General features: G+C 36.7%; 1 protein-coding gene across 1 annotated transcript; it reads right to left on the reverse strand.

Moving 5' to 3' along the window:
• Window positions 1-7,350: 7,350 nt before the first annotated feature.
• LOC111429906 (mannose-6-phosphate isomerase 1-like) lies at window positions 7,351-11,218 on the reverse strand. The gene is made up of 5 exons (XM_023065985.1): window positions 10,546-11,218; window positions 10,056-10,223; window positions 9,642-9,854; window positions 8,401-8,667; window positions 7,351-8,030 (listed from the first exon to the last, which is right to left on the reverse strand). The coding sequence occupies exons 1-5, from the start codon at window positions 10,927-10,929 to the stop codon at window positions 7,710-7,712; spliced, it is 1,353 nt and encodes a 450-aa protein (XP_022921753.1). The 5' UTR covers window positions 10,930-11,218; the 3' UTR covers window positions 7,351-7,709.
• Window positions 11,219-20,221: the final 9,003 nt, after the last annotated feature.

The following is a 20,221-nucleotide window of genomic DNA, read 5'->3' on the forward strand; positions in this document are numbered from 1 at the left end:
GCAGCAACTATATGACAGGTTGTAAGGAATTCTTCTCAATTCTGGATGAAAATTTTCATCCTACGGTTTGTCTTGGCAACAATTCAACTATCCAAGTGATGGGGAAAGGAACCGTAGATATCAAGACTAGAAATGACTTTGTAGAGTCAATTTCTAATGTATTTTACATTCCTTATCTAAAGGTCAACTTACTTAGTATCGGTCAGTTACAAGAAAAGGGGTATGTGATCACATTCCAAAATTACGAATGTGAGATTTATGACTCCAAAAGAGGATCGATCACTAAGATGAAGATGACCACCAACCGTCTATATCCGTTGATGTTAAATATCATTGATAGAAGTTTGATGGTAAAGAAAGGAGATACCAACTGGCTTTAGCATTTTGGGTATGGTCATCGACACTTTAAGGATTAAAGATGTTGTCGTCAAAGAAGATGGTGACTGGGTTGCCAGACATTACTCCTCCAATAGAAATTTGCAAGAGCTGTGTAGTAGCAAAGCATGAAAAAAATTCTTTTCCATCCGGAAAATCGAAAAGAGATCAAGCAATTTTGGAGTTGATTCATTCAGACATATGTGGTCCAATTTCTCCAGCATCAAATGGTAACAAGAAATATTTCATGACTCTCATCGATGATTTTAGTCGAAAAACATGGACTTATTTCTTGCACGCCAAATCAGAAGCCTTTGATTGCTTCAAGAAATTTTGTGCTGCTATGAGGACGGAAACTGGAAGAAGAGTCAAGGCTTTAAGAACTGATAGAGGTGGAGAGTTCTGCTCGAACGAGTTTATTAAATTTTGTGAAATGAAGGGCATAAGGAGGTAGTTAACCGTAGCATATACACCACAACAAAATTATGTGGCCAAAAGGAAAAACAGGATCATTCTCAACATGGTTCGAAGTTTACTAAATAAAGGAGAAGTCCCGTTCACATTCTCAACTGAAGCCCTACTTTTTCTGTTAGAGATATGACTCCACAAGAAGCATGGAGCGGAAGGAAGCCTGCAGTAGACCACTTTAGAATCTTTGGGTGCATAGCATATGTACACGTTCCTGATGAGAAAAGGAAGAAACTTGAGAACAAGAGTTTGAAGTGTGTGTTCCTTGGAGTAAGCAAGACTTCTAAGGCGTACAAGCTCTATGATCCTTTGACGAAGAAGGTGGTGGTAAGTCGTGATGTAATCTTTGACGAAAAGAAGACTTGGACATGGGAAGAAAAGATCATTGTGAATCAGCAGATTCCTGTAGATCTTGAAGAAGAACAAGCTGAAGCCCTTATTCAGCCTCACTATGAGCATGGAGAGAGCTCATCACAAGCTCAACAAGAGAACTAGTAGAAGAAGAAGATCATGATCACAATCAAAGAAATCCAAGAACAAGAAAGAGACCAAATTGGATGATTGATTATGAGATGGACTATGACTCAAGTCATAGTACTTATTTTGCATTATTTATGGATAGTGATTCAATTGTCTATGAGGAAACCGTAAAGGAGAAGAAATAGAAGGAAGTCATGGACAGTGAAATCAAATCCATAGAGAAAGAATAAAACTTGGGAGCTCATTGATTTTCCTAAAGGACAGAAGACAATTGGAGTAAAATGGATTTTCAAAACTAAATTGAATGAAAACGGTGAGGTGGATAAGTACAAGGCGCGTCTAGTTGCAAAAAGATACAAACAAAAGTATGGAGTTGATTATAAGGAAGTATTTGTGCACCAGTGGCACGTCAAGATACTATCAGACTTATAATTTCTATTGCAGCATAGAAATCATGGCCTATTTATCAACTTGATGTGAAATCAGCCTTCTTACATGGAGAGCTTCAAGAAGAGGTATATGTAGAGCAACCAGAAGGTTTTGTTAAAAAAGGTAAAGAGGAAAAAGTGTACAGGTTGAAGAAAGCTTTGTACGGTTTGAAGCAAGCTCCGAGAACATGGTACAATCGCATTGATTCTCGTTTTGAAAAGATGGGACTAAATGCCCATATGAACATACGTTGTATGTGAAAACTGAAAAGGGAGGTAACATTCTCATTATTTGCTTATATGTTGATGATTTAATATTTACTGGCAATAATGAAGAAATGTTTGAATTTTTTAAGAAGAGCATGATGAAGGAATTTGAAACGACAGATCTTGATTTGATGAGATATTTTCTTGGAGTAGAAGTTACTCAAACTCCCGCAGGTAACTTTATCTGTCAAAAGAAATATGCTCAAGAATTACTGGAAAGATTTAAAATGGATGAGTGCATATTTGGAACTCCATCAGAATTGGGTTTGAAGTTGCACAAGGATATTGAAGGGCGAGAGGTTGATAATAGGTACTTCAAACAAATTATGGGAAGTTTGATGTACTTAACTTCAACAAGACCAGACATCATGTATGCGGTTAGTATGATAAGCCGCTACATGGAGCATCCAACAGAAAAACATCTCAATGCAGCAAGAAGGATACTTCGTTATATGAGAGGAACTTTTGATTTGGGGGTATTCTACAAGAAAGGAGATGATTCGAAGATGGTTGGCTATACAGATAGCGACTATGTAGGTGATATAGATGATCGTAAAAGTACTTCAGGAAGTATTTTCATGATGAGTTCAGGAGCTATTTGCCGGTCTTCAAAGAAGCAACCTATAGTAACACTCTCATCTACAGAAGCAAAATTTGTGGCAGCAGCAGCATGCTCGTGCCAAGCAATTTGGTTAAGAAAAATGCTTGAAATTCTTAATCAGAAGCAACCAGGTACGACGGTTATATATTGTGATAATATGTCAACTATTAAGTTGTCTAAAAATCCTATGTTGCATGGAAGGAGTAAGCACATCGATGTTCGATTTCATTTCTTGCATGATTTGTGTAAAGAAGGCATTATTGAACTCAATTTTTGCCGAAGTGATGAACAAATCGCAGACCTATTCACAAAGCCCCTGAAACAACCATTGTTTGAGAAGCTTAGAAGAAAGATGGGGATGTGCACAATCCAAGATGTATATCAAGAAGATGAAGTGAAGTCCTAAACTAATTTTTGCAGAATTCAGTTTAAGGGAGGGTGTTGAAGGGTCACTAGTAGATACATGTATGAATAGATACATGTGTTGAATGGTCACTAGTAGATACACGTATGAATAGATTCATTAGTTCTTAATTAAATAGATGCATGATTTTTTGGATAATGAATGATAATGGGGAATGTCCCAAATTACCTATATATATATGTATGTTGGCATTGGTGAAAGATATAGAAAAAATTAAATAAACATTCCTTCGTAGTTCTTAAAGTTCTTTTCTCTCAAAGAATTCTACCAAAATATCTGTTGTCACCAACAAAAGCAGGATTGAGTTAACCACAACTAAGAGGGATGAGAGAAAATTGAGAATACCTCGTGAATAACGGCATTGAGGTTGGCCGTGACCTTATTGTTGGCAATGGTGTTTTGTGCAGTGCGTTCATCCAATCCGATTATGAGAAACTGCTCCAGCAACTTGTCCGTGTCGAGATTCTCATTCTTCACCGTCATTTTGTCTATAAAGAAGAACACAAATCTCCTACCTAATATCTTTACGACTAGAACACATAATCAAAACTAGTGAGAAATTTCTATTCTCGAGTTATGAAATGTATATGAGATAACTACTTAAACTCAACTTGATGGTCCTAATTATTGAGAGAATCTTTTTTAAATTTGAAATAATGTATATTTGATTTAAATAGTTTAATATCATTAAATATCCAAATATATAACAATTTTCAAATGTATATTTTTATTTGTTATTTGTATGAGATATATTAACTATTTTATTTAAGGTATAAAATATAATAATTGTATATTTTTCTCTCATATTTTAATATATTAAACATTAATTTAAAAACTTTCCATTAAAGGTATATTTCTTCTTCTTTTATTTTTAATAATCTAAGGTATTAAATAATTTGAATAATTCAAAATTTTTTTTTAACAATTAATCTTATGATGCAAATTAAACAAAGCCTTCACAAGTATAAATTTATAACTCACAGAGTTAAAATTGAGTCTCATAATCTTGTGACATTAATTTTCCCAATTAATATATATATAAAGAGAGATTAAATATTATGTGGTCAAATATTAGACAAGTTTATTATATAGGATGCTATCATTACCTTATTTTCGAGACTTCGAATCTCAGATGCCGATTAAAAAGACAAAGACAAAAGTAAATAAAATAAAAGTTAAATAAAAATAAAAAATAAAAATCCTATAAAATTTAAATCAAATAAAAACTAACAACACCACACTTAAATACAAAATGAAATCTAATTCTAAAAAAGTGTTCAAATTTATTATAAATGAGTTGAGGGAGGGGATTACAATTACAAAACGAAATATAAATTACTAAAAATATAAGAATGAAGTGACTATCCGAACAATACTTTATGTGACTACACAACCCTAATATGCTCTCCCGTTAAAAAAAACCAATTATCATTATATGGGCTCTAATTTCTATTTTGTGAGATCCCACATCGGTTGGGAGGAGAATAGAACCTTCTTTATTAGGGTGTGAAAACTTCTACTAGCCGAAGCATTTTAAAAAAACTTGAGTGGAAGCCTAAAAGGGGAAGCACAAAGAGGACAATATTTGCTGGCAGTAGGCTTGGGATGTTACAAATGGTATTAGAACCAGACACCGGACTGTGTGCTAGCGAGGACGTTGGCCTTGAAGAGGAGTGGATTTGTGAGATTCTACATCGATTGGATAAATGAACGAGTGCCAGTGAGGACGTTGGGCCTTGAAGGGGGTGAGGATTGTGAGATCCCACGTTGATTGGAGTGAGGAACGAGTGTCAGCATGGACGATGGATCCTGAATGGGCAGGTGGATTGTTAGATCCCACATCAGTTGGGGAGGAGAACGGAGGACGTTGGGCTCCGAAGGGGAGTGGATTGTGAGATCCCAAGTCGATTGGAGAGTGGAACGAGTGCCAACGAGGATGCTGGACCCTAGAGGGGGGAGATTAGGAACAAGTGCTAACGAGGATGCTAGGTCTCGAAGGAGGGTGGACTGTGAGATTCCACGTCAATTGGAGTGTGGAATAAGTGCCAGCTAGAACACTGGGACCCGAAGGGAGGGATTAGGAACGAGTGCTAGCGAGGATGCTAGGCCTCAAGGGAGGTGGATTGTGAGATTCCACATCGATTGGAACGGGGGACGAGTGCCAAAATAGATGATGGGTCCCCAATGAGGTGGATTCTAAGATCCCACATTAGTTGGGGAGGAGAATGGAGGACGTTGGGCCCTAGAGGGGAGTGGATAGTGAGATCCTAAGTCGAGGGGAGTGGATTGTGAGATCCTAAGTCGATTGGAGAGGGGAACGTGTAACGACCCAAATCCACCGCTAGCAGATATTGTCCTATTTGGGCTTTCCCTTTTGGGCATTTCCTCAAGGTTTTAAAACGGGTCTGCTAAGGGAAGGTTTCCACACCCTTATAAATGGTGGTTTGTTCTCCTCCCCAACCAACGTGGGACATCACAATCCACCCCCCCTTCGGGGCCAGCGTTCTTGTTGGCACTCTACATCACAATCCACCCCCTCCCCTTCGAGGCCAGCGTTCTTGCTAGCACTCTTTTGGTTTGTTCTCCTCTCCAACCAATGTGGGACATCACAATCTACCTGGTTTCCACACCCTTATAAATGGTGGTTTGTTCTCCTCCCCAACCAATGTGGGACACCACAATCCATCCCCCCCTTCGGGGCCAGCGTTCTTGCTGGCACTCTACATCACAATCCACCCCCCCTTCGGGGCCAGCGTTCTTGCTGGCACTCTTTTGGTTTGTTCTCCTCCCCAACCAATGTGGGACATCACAATCCACCCCCCCTTCGGGGCCAGCATTCTTGCTGGCACTCTTTTCTTCCTCCAATTGATGTGGGACCACCCCCAATTCCACCCCCTTTGGGGCCAGCGTCTTTACTGGCACACCGCCTCGTGTCTACCCTCCTTCGGAGAACAACGAGAAGGTTGGCACATCGTCCAGTGTCTGGCTCTGATACTATTTGTAATGGCCCAGATCCACCGCTAGCAGATATGTCCTTTTTGGACTTTCCCTTTCGGGCTTCCTCTCAAGGCTTTAAAACGCGTCTGCTAGGGGAAGATTTCCACACCCTTATAAATGGTAGTTTGTTCTCTTCCCCAATCAATGTGGGACATCACAGAACGAGTGCTAATGAGGACGCTGGGCCCTAGAGGGAGGAGATTGTGAGATCCTACATCAATTGGGGAGGAGAACGAAGGACGTTGGGCCTCGAAGGGGGTAGATTGTGAGATCCCAAGTCGATTGGAGAGGGGAACGAGTGTGAGCGTGAATGTTGGGTCTCGAATGTGGGTGGATTGTGAGATTCCACATCGGTTGGGGAGGAGAACAGAAGACATTGTGCCCCGAAGTGGGAAGATTGTGAGATCCCACATCGATTAGGGAGGAGAACGGAGGACGCTGTGCCCCGAAGGGGGAGGATTGTGAGATCTAACGTCGATTGGAGAGGGCAACGAGTGTCAGTGAGAACGCTGAGTTCCAAATGAGGGTGGATAGTGAGATCCCACATCGGTTGCGGAGGAGAACGAAACATTCTTAATAAGGGTGTTGAAACCTCCTCCCTAGCATACGTGTTTTATGGGGAGGAGAACGAAGGACGCTAGGCCCTAAAGGGGTGGATTGTGAGATCCCACGTCGATTGGAGAGGGGAACAAGTGCCAATGAGAATATTGAGTCCCAAATGAGAGTGGATAGTGAGATCTCACATCGGTTGCAGGAGAACGAAATATTCTTTATAAAGGTGTTGAAACTTTCTCACTAGCAGATGCATTTTAAAAACCTTGAGAGAAAGCTCGAAAGGAAAAGCCCAAAAGAGATAATATCTGCTAGCGGTGGACTTGGGTTCGAGACGTGTCGATTGAAGAGGAGAATGAGTGCTAGCGAGGACGCTAGGCACCGATTTGAGATCCCACGTCAATTGAAGGGGGAACAAGTGCTAGCGAGGACGCTAGACCCTGAGGATGGATTATGAAATTCCACATCAGTTGGAGAAGAGGACGAAACACGCTGGGTCCCGAATAAGAATGGATTGTGAGATCCCACCTTGGTTGAGTCCCGAATGAGAATTGATTGTGAGATCCCACGTTGATTGGGAAGAGAGAAAGTCGGATGGGAAAAACTCAAAAAAGGACCAAATCTATGTACACAATTTATTTAAAATAATCATACAAGTATCGATCCCAACCAAACCCATCAATTTATCAAGAAGAAAATCAAAACACAACCAAATGGCCTTTCCCAAAATAGTAATATATTATTTTAAAAACAATCCCTACATCAAAACCTGTGGCCTCTTGACTTCTCTTGAAACGAGGATAGGAAGGGAGCCTTAAATTTAATACTCCCAAACAAAGAACTCTATGAATATTCACCGTTGACAGCTGATAAACTGATAGGACAACAATAAATGAAGCAATATTTTGCTCAACGCAATCATGAACTTTAATACAACTTGATAACCTATTCATATTCTTCTTAAACAAATGTATATTGCACAACTTTGATGCAATTTAATCAATAAAAATGAACTCATAAAGGGCAGTAAATGCAACAAATTTGTGTGCTTGAACAATTCTTCTTGTAACCTCTATTTTCCTTGTATATTCTTAATTTATTCACTTGTACTTGTAAATCACAAGTCTTTAAAGAATCTGTTGTTGACCCCAGCCCTGTACATATGTAATTCTGTAGCTGCAGCTGTTACACTGACCTCCATATATGCTGGAACAAACAGAACCTCACCCTCTTGAAAAGTAATCTCTTCAGAATAGCCTGTCACAATTGTCCCTTTTCCAGACATTAACAGAAACAGAGATGGTCCTGGGACAGAGGGGAAGGACACAGATGCAGCTACTGGAAGAATACAGCGATCAACTTCAAATTCATCGAACGGAGGGGCGTACTTTCGTGTGTATTCATTCAACGAAACTCCTTGCAAAATTTCGGGAAACCCCTGCACGTTGCAGAAACTGATTATGAGTAATATTGTCACTGAAGCTCTAAGGCGCAGGGCAGGGCAGCTTAGAGGAGGTAAAAACCAAGAGGAATGAGTCAAATTTTGTTTCAAAACCAGATTAGTATTCCCACTAGCTTCCCCTATCTCCCAATGGATAACAATGATGTATTTTAATATGGATGGAGTCCTTTGAGATCGCACTATTGAGGCGTTTTTCAGTACTTTCTGCTGGTAAGCAGTAGAACGGGCAAAAAAGAAGTATGACTGTAGAGGGGCCTTAAGAAATGAGGACATGGAAAACAAGAGCCAGTACACACTAGAATCGAAGCAATATAAAACACCAGCACATGTATAAATTCTGTGATACCTGTTTGTAGTTGAGCATTGAAAGAAGCGCTTGAACGTCTCTTTTTTTAGAGGTAAGGCCGGCACGAACAACATTGTCAGAGGTTGCCATACACTCGATGCATTCCCCAGATATATATGCATGGGGTTCATTCGGACCAAGATATAACGCTTCGCCTGGTTTTAACTTCACATAGTTTAGAAAAAATGCTGCTAGTATACCGACATCAGCAGGATATTGAGCTTCTAGTCTGAGAACCAATTGTTCTTTGGCAGACAGTTGCCTCTTCTGATAAAAAAAGAAAAAGAAAAAATGTAATGATATGAGAAGTCGCAAAAAGTAAGAAAAAAAATTGTGAACACAAACAAACAACACTTTGCAGAGTTTGATGAAGCGAGGAAGAACAGGTTAAGCTAAATAAATCACAGAACTGGCTAATGATGATCGATATTCACTGAAATAACTTTAAATAGAATGTGATCTTGCTCCTGAGCGGTCACCATCTATTAGAAAAAGGCTTAAAGAGGTTCGTATATCCTACTAATTACCAAGAATGAACTGCTCAGATTGGCAAACATGGGATACTCTACAATGCTCTAGATAGACCATCTATTCATTGGTTCATCAATTCTGTTTGCCTGTTTACATTATCCCAGGAATCATATCACAATTGGTTTATAATATTCAACGTTCTCCAAGCAATAAACAATCAGAAAATTGTGAATATTAATAAACTGATTTATTGATTCCACATGGTTTAGATTCTAGAATAATCCAAACTGAATGACAATTTAATAGACTCAGCTATGCATTTCTAATTTTTCTTACCTGAAACTTTGTCATGCTAAAAGCTAAATATTTGTTGGACGATTATCGGAAGGCGTTGAGCAGTTGATCGGTCCTATTGGTTGTTCAAGTTTTAGATCTACCCTACATTATAAGATCCCCACAATGCTAAAATATATAAATCAATGTCCTGCTACTAAGTGTAAATTTTAACCGAAGAGCAACACTGCACTTGCTTCGAAACCCCCACCCCAAATACTGTTGAACTAAAAGAAAAAAAAAAGAAAAGCTTCTTATATAATGATATGTAAGAGAACTCACCAGCCACCTTTAAATTCAGATAAGCTGCTTAAGCATACAGTATTAGAGACTGAAACCTTCTACATGCTTAATGTTTTAACATAACAAGTCTTGAGAATAAAACATAACCAGTCCTGCTAAGAAGATAAGTTGCAGAGATATATAAGTTCAGTTACCTTTTTCTCCAAACTAAGGCGCCTTTTTAGTTTACATATAGCCTCACGAACCATGGCCTTGTTAGATGACATGATCTGACTAAATATGGACTCAAAAAGTGATTTCACTTTCTCCTTCCCATTTTGCTCACTATCGTGTGAGAACTTCTCTGCATCTGCACCTTGGACTAATTCTACTATCTCAGGAACGCTACTCAGCACCCCCTTGAGCTCCTGAAAATATAATGAAATAAGAACAACCAAAGGAATTTATAAAGAATTTTCATTCATTTTGCGTAACAAGAACAGAGTAAGAATCATTAAGATGTTTTCACTTGACCATCAGGAAAAACAGGAATATTTGTGCTGAAAAGAAGTTTTAAGAAAAAATTCAAAGCCCCAGAAGAACTACCCTTCGCTACTATTTTGTTGTACCTTAGAACTGATGAACCCACAAAGAGCCTCAAACCCAGTCAATGCTAGAGCCATTTCTGGCTTGTGATTGTCATCTTTATAGATGCTCGGTTGAGCTTCGTGCAAAGCCCTCGCTAACTCTTTATCCGGATGAGCCTGAATGGATAAAGCCTTCTCTACCGACAGCACCTATGCTCCCAATAAGAAATCATCAAGTTGCAGTCCAACTGAGCTCTAAACATTAACGTCAAGTAAAATAAGAACGGTAATTGAGGTTCGTGAAACTAATTGAACTGACAATTCAAAGAGGTGGAGAACAAATTCAGTAGATAATTCTTTACACAATTTCTTATTCGCTTACGAAACATTAATATCATTAAACAGCAAATTCTCAGCATCCTGATTAAGTATCACCGACACAATGTGGATTTTCTTTCCATTAAAGTGATCTTGAAAGGAATCAAGTACACCGACAAAACACATTTAGGATCTAAGAGAGAAGAAACCGCACCTTGAAGAGGAAGGGGAGATCGCCTCCCCATTTCCGCGCAACCTTATCACCAAGCACAGCACCCGGATCGACCGTGATCCAGTCCTTGAGACTCAAGGGTTTAGATCCAATTGCAGCGGCATTATAGTCCCGTCCAAAAAAAACGAAAGACGGACCCGATTTATGCGTTCCAATCCAGAATTCCGCGTAACATTCATCCGGATCGGCACTGTAGGAGCCCGAATTGAGCAAAAACATCCTCGCAACTTGTGAATTACACCCTAGAACCCCCCAGTCGTAGTTTTGCACACAGCATTTGAGACGAACGAGACGCTTCCTCCTGTCGGCGCCTATCAACCTCTTCTTCTTCCTTTTCTTCAATCTCTTATCATCTTCTTCGGCCATTGCTCATCACCAAGAACAACAAAAATGGAGGTAAATCAAAAACCAAAAATCAAAAGCCTCAGAAGAAGAAACTGAGAGTCTCTTGGGATTGGAAGGAGGTTCAGGATCCTGTGTTGGTTATAACTTATATAAGCAGAGAAAGATAGAGAATGAGAGAGCGGTTAGCATAGCTGGAGGTAAGTCAGCTTTTCAGTCCGTCTCCATTCCGAAATGTCGTTGATTCTCGGTCGGGTTAAACCGGGTTTTATTTGACCCCGGCTTAATCCGACCCGAGTAACCGACAGATGACAACTACCTCCCCCTCCCATCATTTTTATATCACAAATAATTTGTAATTTTTCTTAACCATGTAAAGCAATCGCACACGTGGCCTCTATTATTCCACGTAATTTACGGGTGCGCCTATCACAATTATATTTAATTTGTACTTAAAAAATATATAATTAATGTATTATAATGTCATTGTTCAAACATTAATCTCATGGATTGTGATTTGTGAACGCTTTCTATATATTTTAATATTTTTTAATTTTAAATATTTTATTTATTTATTTATTTTTGGTCCTTGTTTTGATCTCCCTATGCTTACCCACTTGTTTTGGTATGAATGTGATCGATTAATTAATAACAAACCCAGTGTTTTTTTTTTCTTTTTTTTTTTAAAATTTTTTTATTTATATATAATTAATCTTAAATTTTAATATTGCATTATTAACGATAATCATATTAAATTCAATAAATAGCATGTAATCTAAAATGGAAGAGAAAGGCAAGACACGAGTCTCCCGAGTAAATACCATACGCGCAAAATACCAGTGATGAAAGAAGCCCTTCTCACTTAAACTCAAGCATTTACTAGAAAAAATTATCTCTTCCATCCCGAATGTATTAGATACTTTTGCTTAAAGTGACGATGCGTTATTTCTTGTTTAAATTTTAAAATTATGATAAAAAAAATATTAAATTTTGACTATTTTGTAAGACCGTGGTATTTTTTCTTCCATAAAGTCAACCTTTCAACTTAATTTATGCCTGATTTCATTATGCAGATTGCAACGTCATCAAAACAATGATGAAAAATATTATTAAAATATAAAATATTAATGTTTAAGAAAACCCGAAATAGGTTATAAAAAGAATATCTCTTATAGATTCATAATAATATTCTCAAGTATATTTCTTGTTCCTTTCAGTCCCAAGTCCATACACACAATTGTTAAGAAAAAAAATTACAAAAGTAAAAATAATTTAAAAAAAAAAAACCCTTTTCATAAAATAATATTTATTTTGTAAAGTATCGGTTCAATTTTCATTTCATTTTAAACTCTTATTTATTATGTGTCAGTTGGAATATAATTGGTTGATTTAGTTTCCAAAAAATGGTAGAAATTAATAGAAATAATGCTTTTCCAGAAAAAGAAAAAAGAAAAAAAAGAAAAAAAAGAAAAAAAAAAGAGAGAAAGTGGTGGGGCAATAGGAAATTTATTATAAGATGAGGGAGTGGTAGGTGATAAAGCAATTTGTGATGGTGGGGATGTGGAATGAACAAGTCCATTTAAAAAGGGGTCCCTTTCTGAGTTTGGCAGCTTCCTTGGCTCACCACCTTTGCCCTTCCTTCCTTCTTGGATTCTCACCCAATTGCACAAATTATAATTCAATTCAATAGAGATGTGTGAATACCCTCCTTAATTTGACCTTTAAATTAATACAAAAAGTTGCTCCAATATTCATCGATTCAATTGGATAGAGTTGGGACATTTTTAAATCTAACTCAAATGTTCCAAACTCTAAATTTTTTTCAATCTTTACATGAATGCAACCCAATCCTAAATATTTGTTTGGTTGAGTTGCTAAAATATTAGTTTATTTATTTTTAAAAATTTAATTAAATTTTATGAGCCTACTTTAATATATATTTTATAATTATTGTTTAAATTAGTTTTTTATTTAAATTTTTGTTTGGTTCCTCGTATATGGAAGTTAGACCTAATTCATAGAAATATTGATATGTTATTGAAAATTTTATTCTAGGTACATATCACGTGGTTACAAATAATATTATATAGATTTCTTATTAATTAGTATGCTTTTTCTTTTTTTTTTCTTTCTTTTTTTTTTTAAGGAAAACTCAAATAATAAATTAATTTCAACAAATTTATTTTTCTCCCACTTTTTTATTTTTATTTTTATTTTTTGTTGTTGTTTTCTCCACTAATTCCTTATTAGTCCCTTACAAAATTTTGGAAATTCCTTTCAACCTTATCTTGAAATTTGGTTTATGAATACGGTAATACTCGAGTTATGGTGAGATATTAAGTACCCAATTTTTTCTTTTAAACTCAAATTTTTGAACTCTTATGGAGGGTCTTAAACGCCAAATTTCAAAATAAAATTAGAAAGAAAAATTAGAAAATTTGTAGGAGTAAAATGACCATTTTAACCTGCCTTTCTTGGGTAGGGGTCCCTAACAACCATAATTAGAGTTGAAGAAGAAAAGAACATTAAAAAGAAAAGAAAAAGAGAAAAGAGAAGAGAGAGGAAAGAAAGGAGGTTTAAAGTTTTGGAAATGTTATACTTGGAAGAGAAGCCTAAACAAAGGTTCAAGGGCACAAAAGGACTCCAAGAAGGTAGTTTAAATGCCCTTCAAAAAGAAGGATAAAATGGTCATTTTTTCAATTTTTAAGAAAATTCTCGGATTTCTAGTTACTTGTCCAGGAGGAGTTTTAAGATGCTCAAAAAAAAAAAAGTAAAAATGACTTGGATAAATAATTTATAGAAAAATTTTGGATTATAAAATATTAAAAAAGTGGCAAATTACTTATATACCCTTGAGCTTAAAAGAGATTAATCGTATCTTCATTTTTCACAGTTAGATCTTAGCCACATTTGAGTACCTTTTAGACACAACATCAAATTCAACGGTTGGAATTCAAAAATGAAGGTTGACGAGCCATTGATTGGTGAAGATATTTTCAACAGAGAATCTAGAAAATTTAACATTAAGTTCACGAAGATTCTAGATAAATTAAGACGATGAACCATCCCTTTATAAATTATGAAGCATGTGCAGACATTTCAAGCAAGAATCGAGCTAAGTCGAGCCTTCGTGAGTTATAGCCTCTGAAATTTTAAATTTCTTACTCTCAAGTTTCTTTCAAATTTGAGAGCTATAATACATCATTTTCTTTCAAACTTGTTTTTGTATCTTCTAAATAAGATTGTCCACAATTTTAATTAAGGATCAATTTGGATCATCGCTAACGATTTTAAGAAAAAGCTTGAAGTTTGAATACAAGCGTACACGCAAATTCATCCTTCCAAACATATTTCAATAACTTCTTGGAGTCGAGGAGTGTTTCTTATGAAGACTTGGAAAGGTAATAATATAAAAACTAGGAAAATAATAATAATTAAAAAGCCATGTAACCTCTCTGGTAAAAAGTTCTTTTTACAAATAAATAAATAAAGTTTTTCCATAAACCTCTTTTTACAAAAGAAAAAATAAATAAAGTTTTCCCATAAACCTCTTATAAAACTTACACTATTCATCCCCAATATTAGATAGATTCAAACTCACACAAGGAGTAATGTTATTGTTTCAAGGCCATTTCCAAATTCACTCTTTTCATCAATTTCATCCATTTCATTACAATCCGTTGAGATGTGCTAGAAAAGAAATTCTAAAAGGAATCAATAAATCATGCAATGATAAGTAGCAAAAATAAATAAATAAATAGGGGTAAGAAACTTAGAGGAGTAAAATAGGGAGAGAACTCTAATTGAAGTTCCAAACACAATTTAGAAACAATGGAAATATGAAATTTGATTTTTACTCAGTTAGTTAAGTTTATTCAAAATAGGTGAAACTTTGATATAAGTGAGAACGAATTCAAAGGATGAAAGCAAGCAAATGTGGAGCTATATAGAACTTTGGTCAAGGTCAACCAAGTGACCTTACTATCGGCTCGATTAGAAAAATTGTTTGATGTATGATGACACGTACCCAGTGACCTTTGCATGTGTCATGTAGGCTTATATTATATGATGATGATATGAAATTATATGATATAACAATGTAATGATGATGATGCTATGATGATGTGACCTTATATGATGATGATGTGAGCTAGTATAAAGTTACGATGATGTTATATGATGTTATGATTATGTTAATGTTATATGATGTTATAAAGATGTTATACTATGATGATGTTATATGATGTTATATTATGATGATATGATTATGGCGATGACATGATGATGTTATATGATGATGATGACGACGACAACATGATGATATTGTGATGTCCTACATTGGTTAGGGAGGAGAACAAAACACCATTTATAAGGGTGTGGAAACCTTCCCCTGGCAGATGCGTTTTAAAGCCTTGAGAGGAAGCCCGAAAGGGAAAGCCCAAAGAGAATAATATATGATAGCAGTGTGCTTGGGTCATTACAAATAGTATCAGAGCCAGACACTGAACGATGTGTCAGCCTTCTCGCTATTCCCTAAAGGGAGGTAGACACATGATGATGTGCCAGTAAGGACGCTGGGCCCCAAAGGGGGTGGATTTGTTGGGGGTCCCAAATCGATTGGAGAAAGGAACGAGTGTCAGTGAGGACTTTGGGCCCCGAAGAGGGGTGAATTGTGATACCCCACATTAGTTGGGGAGGAGAACAAAACACCCTTTATAAGGGTGTGGAAACCTTCCCCTAGTAGATGCGTTTTAAAGCCTTGAGCGGAAGCCCGAAAAGAAAAGCCCAAAGAAGACAATATCGGATAGCGGTGTGCTTGGGTCGTTACATATATGATAACGATGAGGCATGAAAATATGATGATATAAGATGCATGATGATGATATGACTTAATATGATGTTATTCCATATATAACATGATGTGCATGTACTAAATGTCATGATACATTATAATGAAGAGTTTGCTAAGACATAACCCTAAATGATGTTAATCATGATGAATGTATGAAGACCAATACATCATATTACCTAGAGTAATATGTGAGTGTTGTATAGGATTGTGTCATAAAAACGATTTAAGATGAAAACTATAGATACTTCATGCATATTATATGTTCATTTACATCAGGTTACTTCTCCATTTGTGATGATGAGTACGGATGCATATACAATGGTGATGATGATGATGATGATCATGTCTTGCATGATATTCGAGGATCTGCTGACCTCCAAACGTCCGACTATGGACAACTAACCCGACTATGATGGCCCAGGAGGTGTGAACCGCTTGGTGGACTCATGCTTACACGTGTGGGTCGTGAATAGGGAAGTACTACACATCCAATTTTGCTATGGTGATGATGATCATCATCATGTCTTGCATGATATTCGAGGGTTTGCTGACATCCAGATGTCCGAATATGGACAACTAGCCCAACTGTGATTGCCCAGGGGTGCGAATCGCTTGGTGGACTCATGCTTACATGTGTGGGTCGTGAATAGGGAAGTACTACACATCCAATTTTGCTATGGTGATGATGATGATCATCATGTCTTGCATGATATTCGAGGATTTGTTGACCTCCAGACATCCGACTATGGACAACTAGTCCGACTATGATGGCCCAGGGGGTGCGAGCTGCTTGGTGGACTCAGGCTCGCACGTGTGGGTTGTGAGTATGGAAGTACTACCTATCCAATTTTGTTCTAACCGGAGGCCACCTCTATGATGGTTTTAACAATAGGTCCCTAATCCTAGGTTGCATGTGTTTGAATTCTCGGACCTCAATAGTGGGGTCTTTTACTAAATATTTCTTAAAATACTAATGTCATATGCTACTTTTATATTTCAGGTAAAGGCAAGGCACCCCTGTAAGATTGACTGCGACTCAGTTAAAGACCATAACACATGTATAGGGTAGTCGTATTTAATTTCATAGACTTTGTTAGTATAGGGCTTTACTGTTTTATTTTTATTCATTTTAACATTTCTTTTGTATTGTTTTAAAAATCGTTATTTAAATATGTAAGTCATGATATTGTCTTATAAAGATGTTTTAAAATGATTATTTTCGTTTAAGAGGTTATGTTATGAAGATGGTAGCGACTTTAGGTTAGTTAAAGTCTAGGATTGTTACAAATAAGCTCGAAGAATGATTTTTTAAAGGACATAAGGTATGTTCAACTATCAAGCTATTTGGATCAAATTTAGAATCCAAACCAAGTAGAGGTATAAGTTAAGGCTTAATAGAATAACACTAATGACCCCTAACCATGATAGCCTTGACCCTTATGTTCGAGTCATAATAAGAAAGATCTTGTGGAATGTTGAAGAACTTCTGCATGGTTGGAATACTCAGAGTCTTGCAAACTAGGGTTCTTACTCTTCTATTTATTGCTTTGTTTTAATTCATAATAAAATCAAAACGGTTCCAATGCTTCCGCAGATATAGACTTCATTCCCTTCAAATATATATGACTTAAGAACATGAGTTCAATATGGATTAAGATGTGAAAAATTACCAAAATGTCCCTATGATGAGATTTGTGATAAATGCAGTTTTATATGCTTTCCACTTCCTTAGAAAGAAGGAGAGGCTATTGTGATCTATGCTCCAAGCGATTCATGAATGTTATCTCCTCATTGAGCTTGTTTGTATATATGTATGTATTAGTTTATGTTTATAGTACGTTAGGTGATTGATAGGATATCTCCCTGGTAACCTTGCACGAATATTTAGAATATGTATACCATGCTCTTGGTGATCAATAGGATGATCTCCCAAGTAAGGCATGCACAAGAGAACCAAGCTATGCTTAGGATGCTACAACTAGAGTGGTTTACAAGTTAACCCAAGTCAATACATTTCTAGTAGAGATACTACACCCAACATTGTGAGCGGCGATAAGAGATATAGACCTATGTGACCCAGAGGGTGGATTAGCTTGAGAAGTTAATCCTAAACGTCTTGAAAATAAGAAACAAGTTTTAAACCGCCTAAACGCACCTAAGAATCTAGTAGACCACCACAAAATCAAATAATGACACGGGTAGACTTCACACTGTTAATAGTATGTATGGTGTTATCAGTTTAATAGTGCCATAAGGGCCTCTGTTACCCTTTCCACTCCAATGCTATTATTGTGGAGCTAGGCCTAGGCCAGTTAGGGTAGGGCGCCTTGAAAGAGCGGCATGGAGCCATAATGGTTGACTCATAAGCTAGCAAGTAGAGAGGGTCGCTCTCCAAACCTTAAGTAATTATATGGTTTTGTGGGAAGTGTTCCCGAGCTAACCTCCCATAATGATGAGCAAACTAACACATACCATACTATCCCCACCAAAGAGAGGGTTTTATGAGGTAGCACCTCAATCCGAGACACTGGTTACATACTGCCTAGACAAAACAAGTTACATATGTCAAAGATCAAGACAGTACTTTGACATAAAAATGAGATTCGTCGCCCGGTAAACCCGTGACGCTAGTAAGGGATCAACCTTCCCCGAACTTAGAGTGAGTCCGTGAGCAACTAAAAGTACCACTCGAAACTTCAAGGCACCTTAGATGCTCAAATAGTAGTAAGACTAGGCTCGAACTTCCTAGAGCCTAGAGTAAAACCCGTAGATATCTATTAGGTTAAGGATGCGATGAAGGCCTATAAGCATGTTGCTTACTAAATATTTTTATAGCACTCCTTTCCCCTTTCTTTTTCAGGTGTTTGCAGGCTACCAGTCGAGGTGGAAAGTGTTCAAGAGCTGTGCAGTCACAAAGAGGTCGTTCAAGAGTATCGGCCCCTTTTTATATTTTGAGTAACTTGTATTTCAATTTGTAGTTGTACCCTAAACACATTTAGGGTTTTATAGTAAATTTGAAGAACATTTTCTTATAATTGAATTTTATTTCGTATTAATTTTAATGTTATTATGTTTATTTGATTTAGAATTCACCCTATTTTATCTTCCATTTTGTTTTAACTTTTATTTGTGATTGGTTTTTGTCTTTTTTTTAGTCACACGAGCTAAGATTCAAGGCCTCGAAAACAAGTTATGATAAAGTCTCTCAATAAAATCTTAAAAGTTGAAATTAAAAAAATTAAAAAATTAAAAAATTAATAATTCTAACTCTTATGAGGTTACCAATACAAAAGGAGTCTTACACCCAACATATTGGTATCACATGAGCTAAACTAAACTAATGCTCAATTTACACATTCTTGCCTCTTTTTGCTCAACTCATCCACCATTGGATTTCTCGAGCCCAACGCAATGAATGTAAATACCCTTCAAATAAATAAAATAAAAAAGGGTGATGGGCTATTGAAATAAAAGATCATAAAACGACCACGTTTCCTCTGAAAGTTTTCAGCCAAAAATACAGTAGACAATGTTGTAGATTGGATTGAAGCAAAGTGTAAATTTGGTAAAAATATATTAAATGTTAATATATATATATATATTTGAATAATTATCATTAATTATTTATGCATCCTTCTCCAAGTGCCACTGCCTGGCCCTTCACTAGACATTTGTGGCCCCATCCCCATTTTTGTACCCACATTCCAACCCCTTTCTTTGCAACCAATTCTGCATTCATCTCTGGTGGGCCGCGCCCAAATTGGTACCCCCTTCAATGCCGCTTCCATCCGTATCCACCGCTCTCTGCCCCAAAACCTCCTCTTCATTTATCCATTCCTTCAACACCGTTCCCTTTTCCTTCCCTTACTTCTTTTTAGATATCTAGTATCGGTCCGAGAGGAGAACTAAATATTCCTAAAATCTCTCCTTAACAAAGGTATTTTAAAGACTATGAAGATGACACACGTAATAAGCTAAAGCGGACGATGTCTATTAACAGTAGGGTTGGACTGTCACTGCCTCTAACTTTCTCTTTATCTTTCTTGTCAACTACTTTATCTTTTACTATCCACAAGAATTCGTACCCACTCAAACCTAACCCCTATTCTGGTTTCTTTGATTTGCTATCTCGAAGCGGCTGCCTGACTGTTGAAGCTCGCAAAAACAACCATTTTTGTGAATGGAATTTGAAAATTACACTCTTATTAATACCATATGCTTTTCCTCTTGCTCAATGATTCTAACTACTAAGAAGTTTGGGTTTAAAATTACTAATAAAATTACCATACTAATCTATAGACAGAACCATCTTTTAACGTGATAGGGAGAAATAGATGACAGAGATGTTAGGAGTTACTATACTAATCTTTTGTTTTAAATATAGTTAGTGTTGTAGGGTGTCTGTATTCGTGGGGACTATTAAGTTTTTTTTTTTTTTTTTTTTTTTTTTTTATTAATATTTTT

The sequence above is a fragment of the Cucurbita moschata genome, unplaced genomic scaffold, assembly GCF_002738365.1.
Source record: "Cucurbita moschata cultivar Rifu unplaced genomic scaffold, Cmos_1.0 Cmo_Scf00002, whole genome shotgun sequence".
NCBI classification, from domain to species: Eukaryota; Viridiplantae; Streptophyta; class Magnoliopsida; order Cucurbitales; family Cucurbitaceae; genus Cucurbita; species Cucurbita moschata.

Coding starts and splice junctions, on each gene's coding strand:
- LOC111429906 (XM_023065985.1), bottom strand. CDS start 10,929: ATGGCCGAAGAAGATGATAAGAGATTGAAGAAAAGGAAGAAGAAGAGG. Junction 10,224..10,545: donor ATCTCCCCTTCCTCTTCAAG/GTGCGGTTTCTT, acceptor TTGGGAGCATAG/GTGCTGTCGGTAGAGAAGGC. Junction 8,668..9,641: donor GCCTTAGTTTGGAGAAAAAG/GTAACTGAACTT, acceptor TTTTTTTATCAG/AAGAGGCAACTGTCTGCCAA.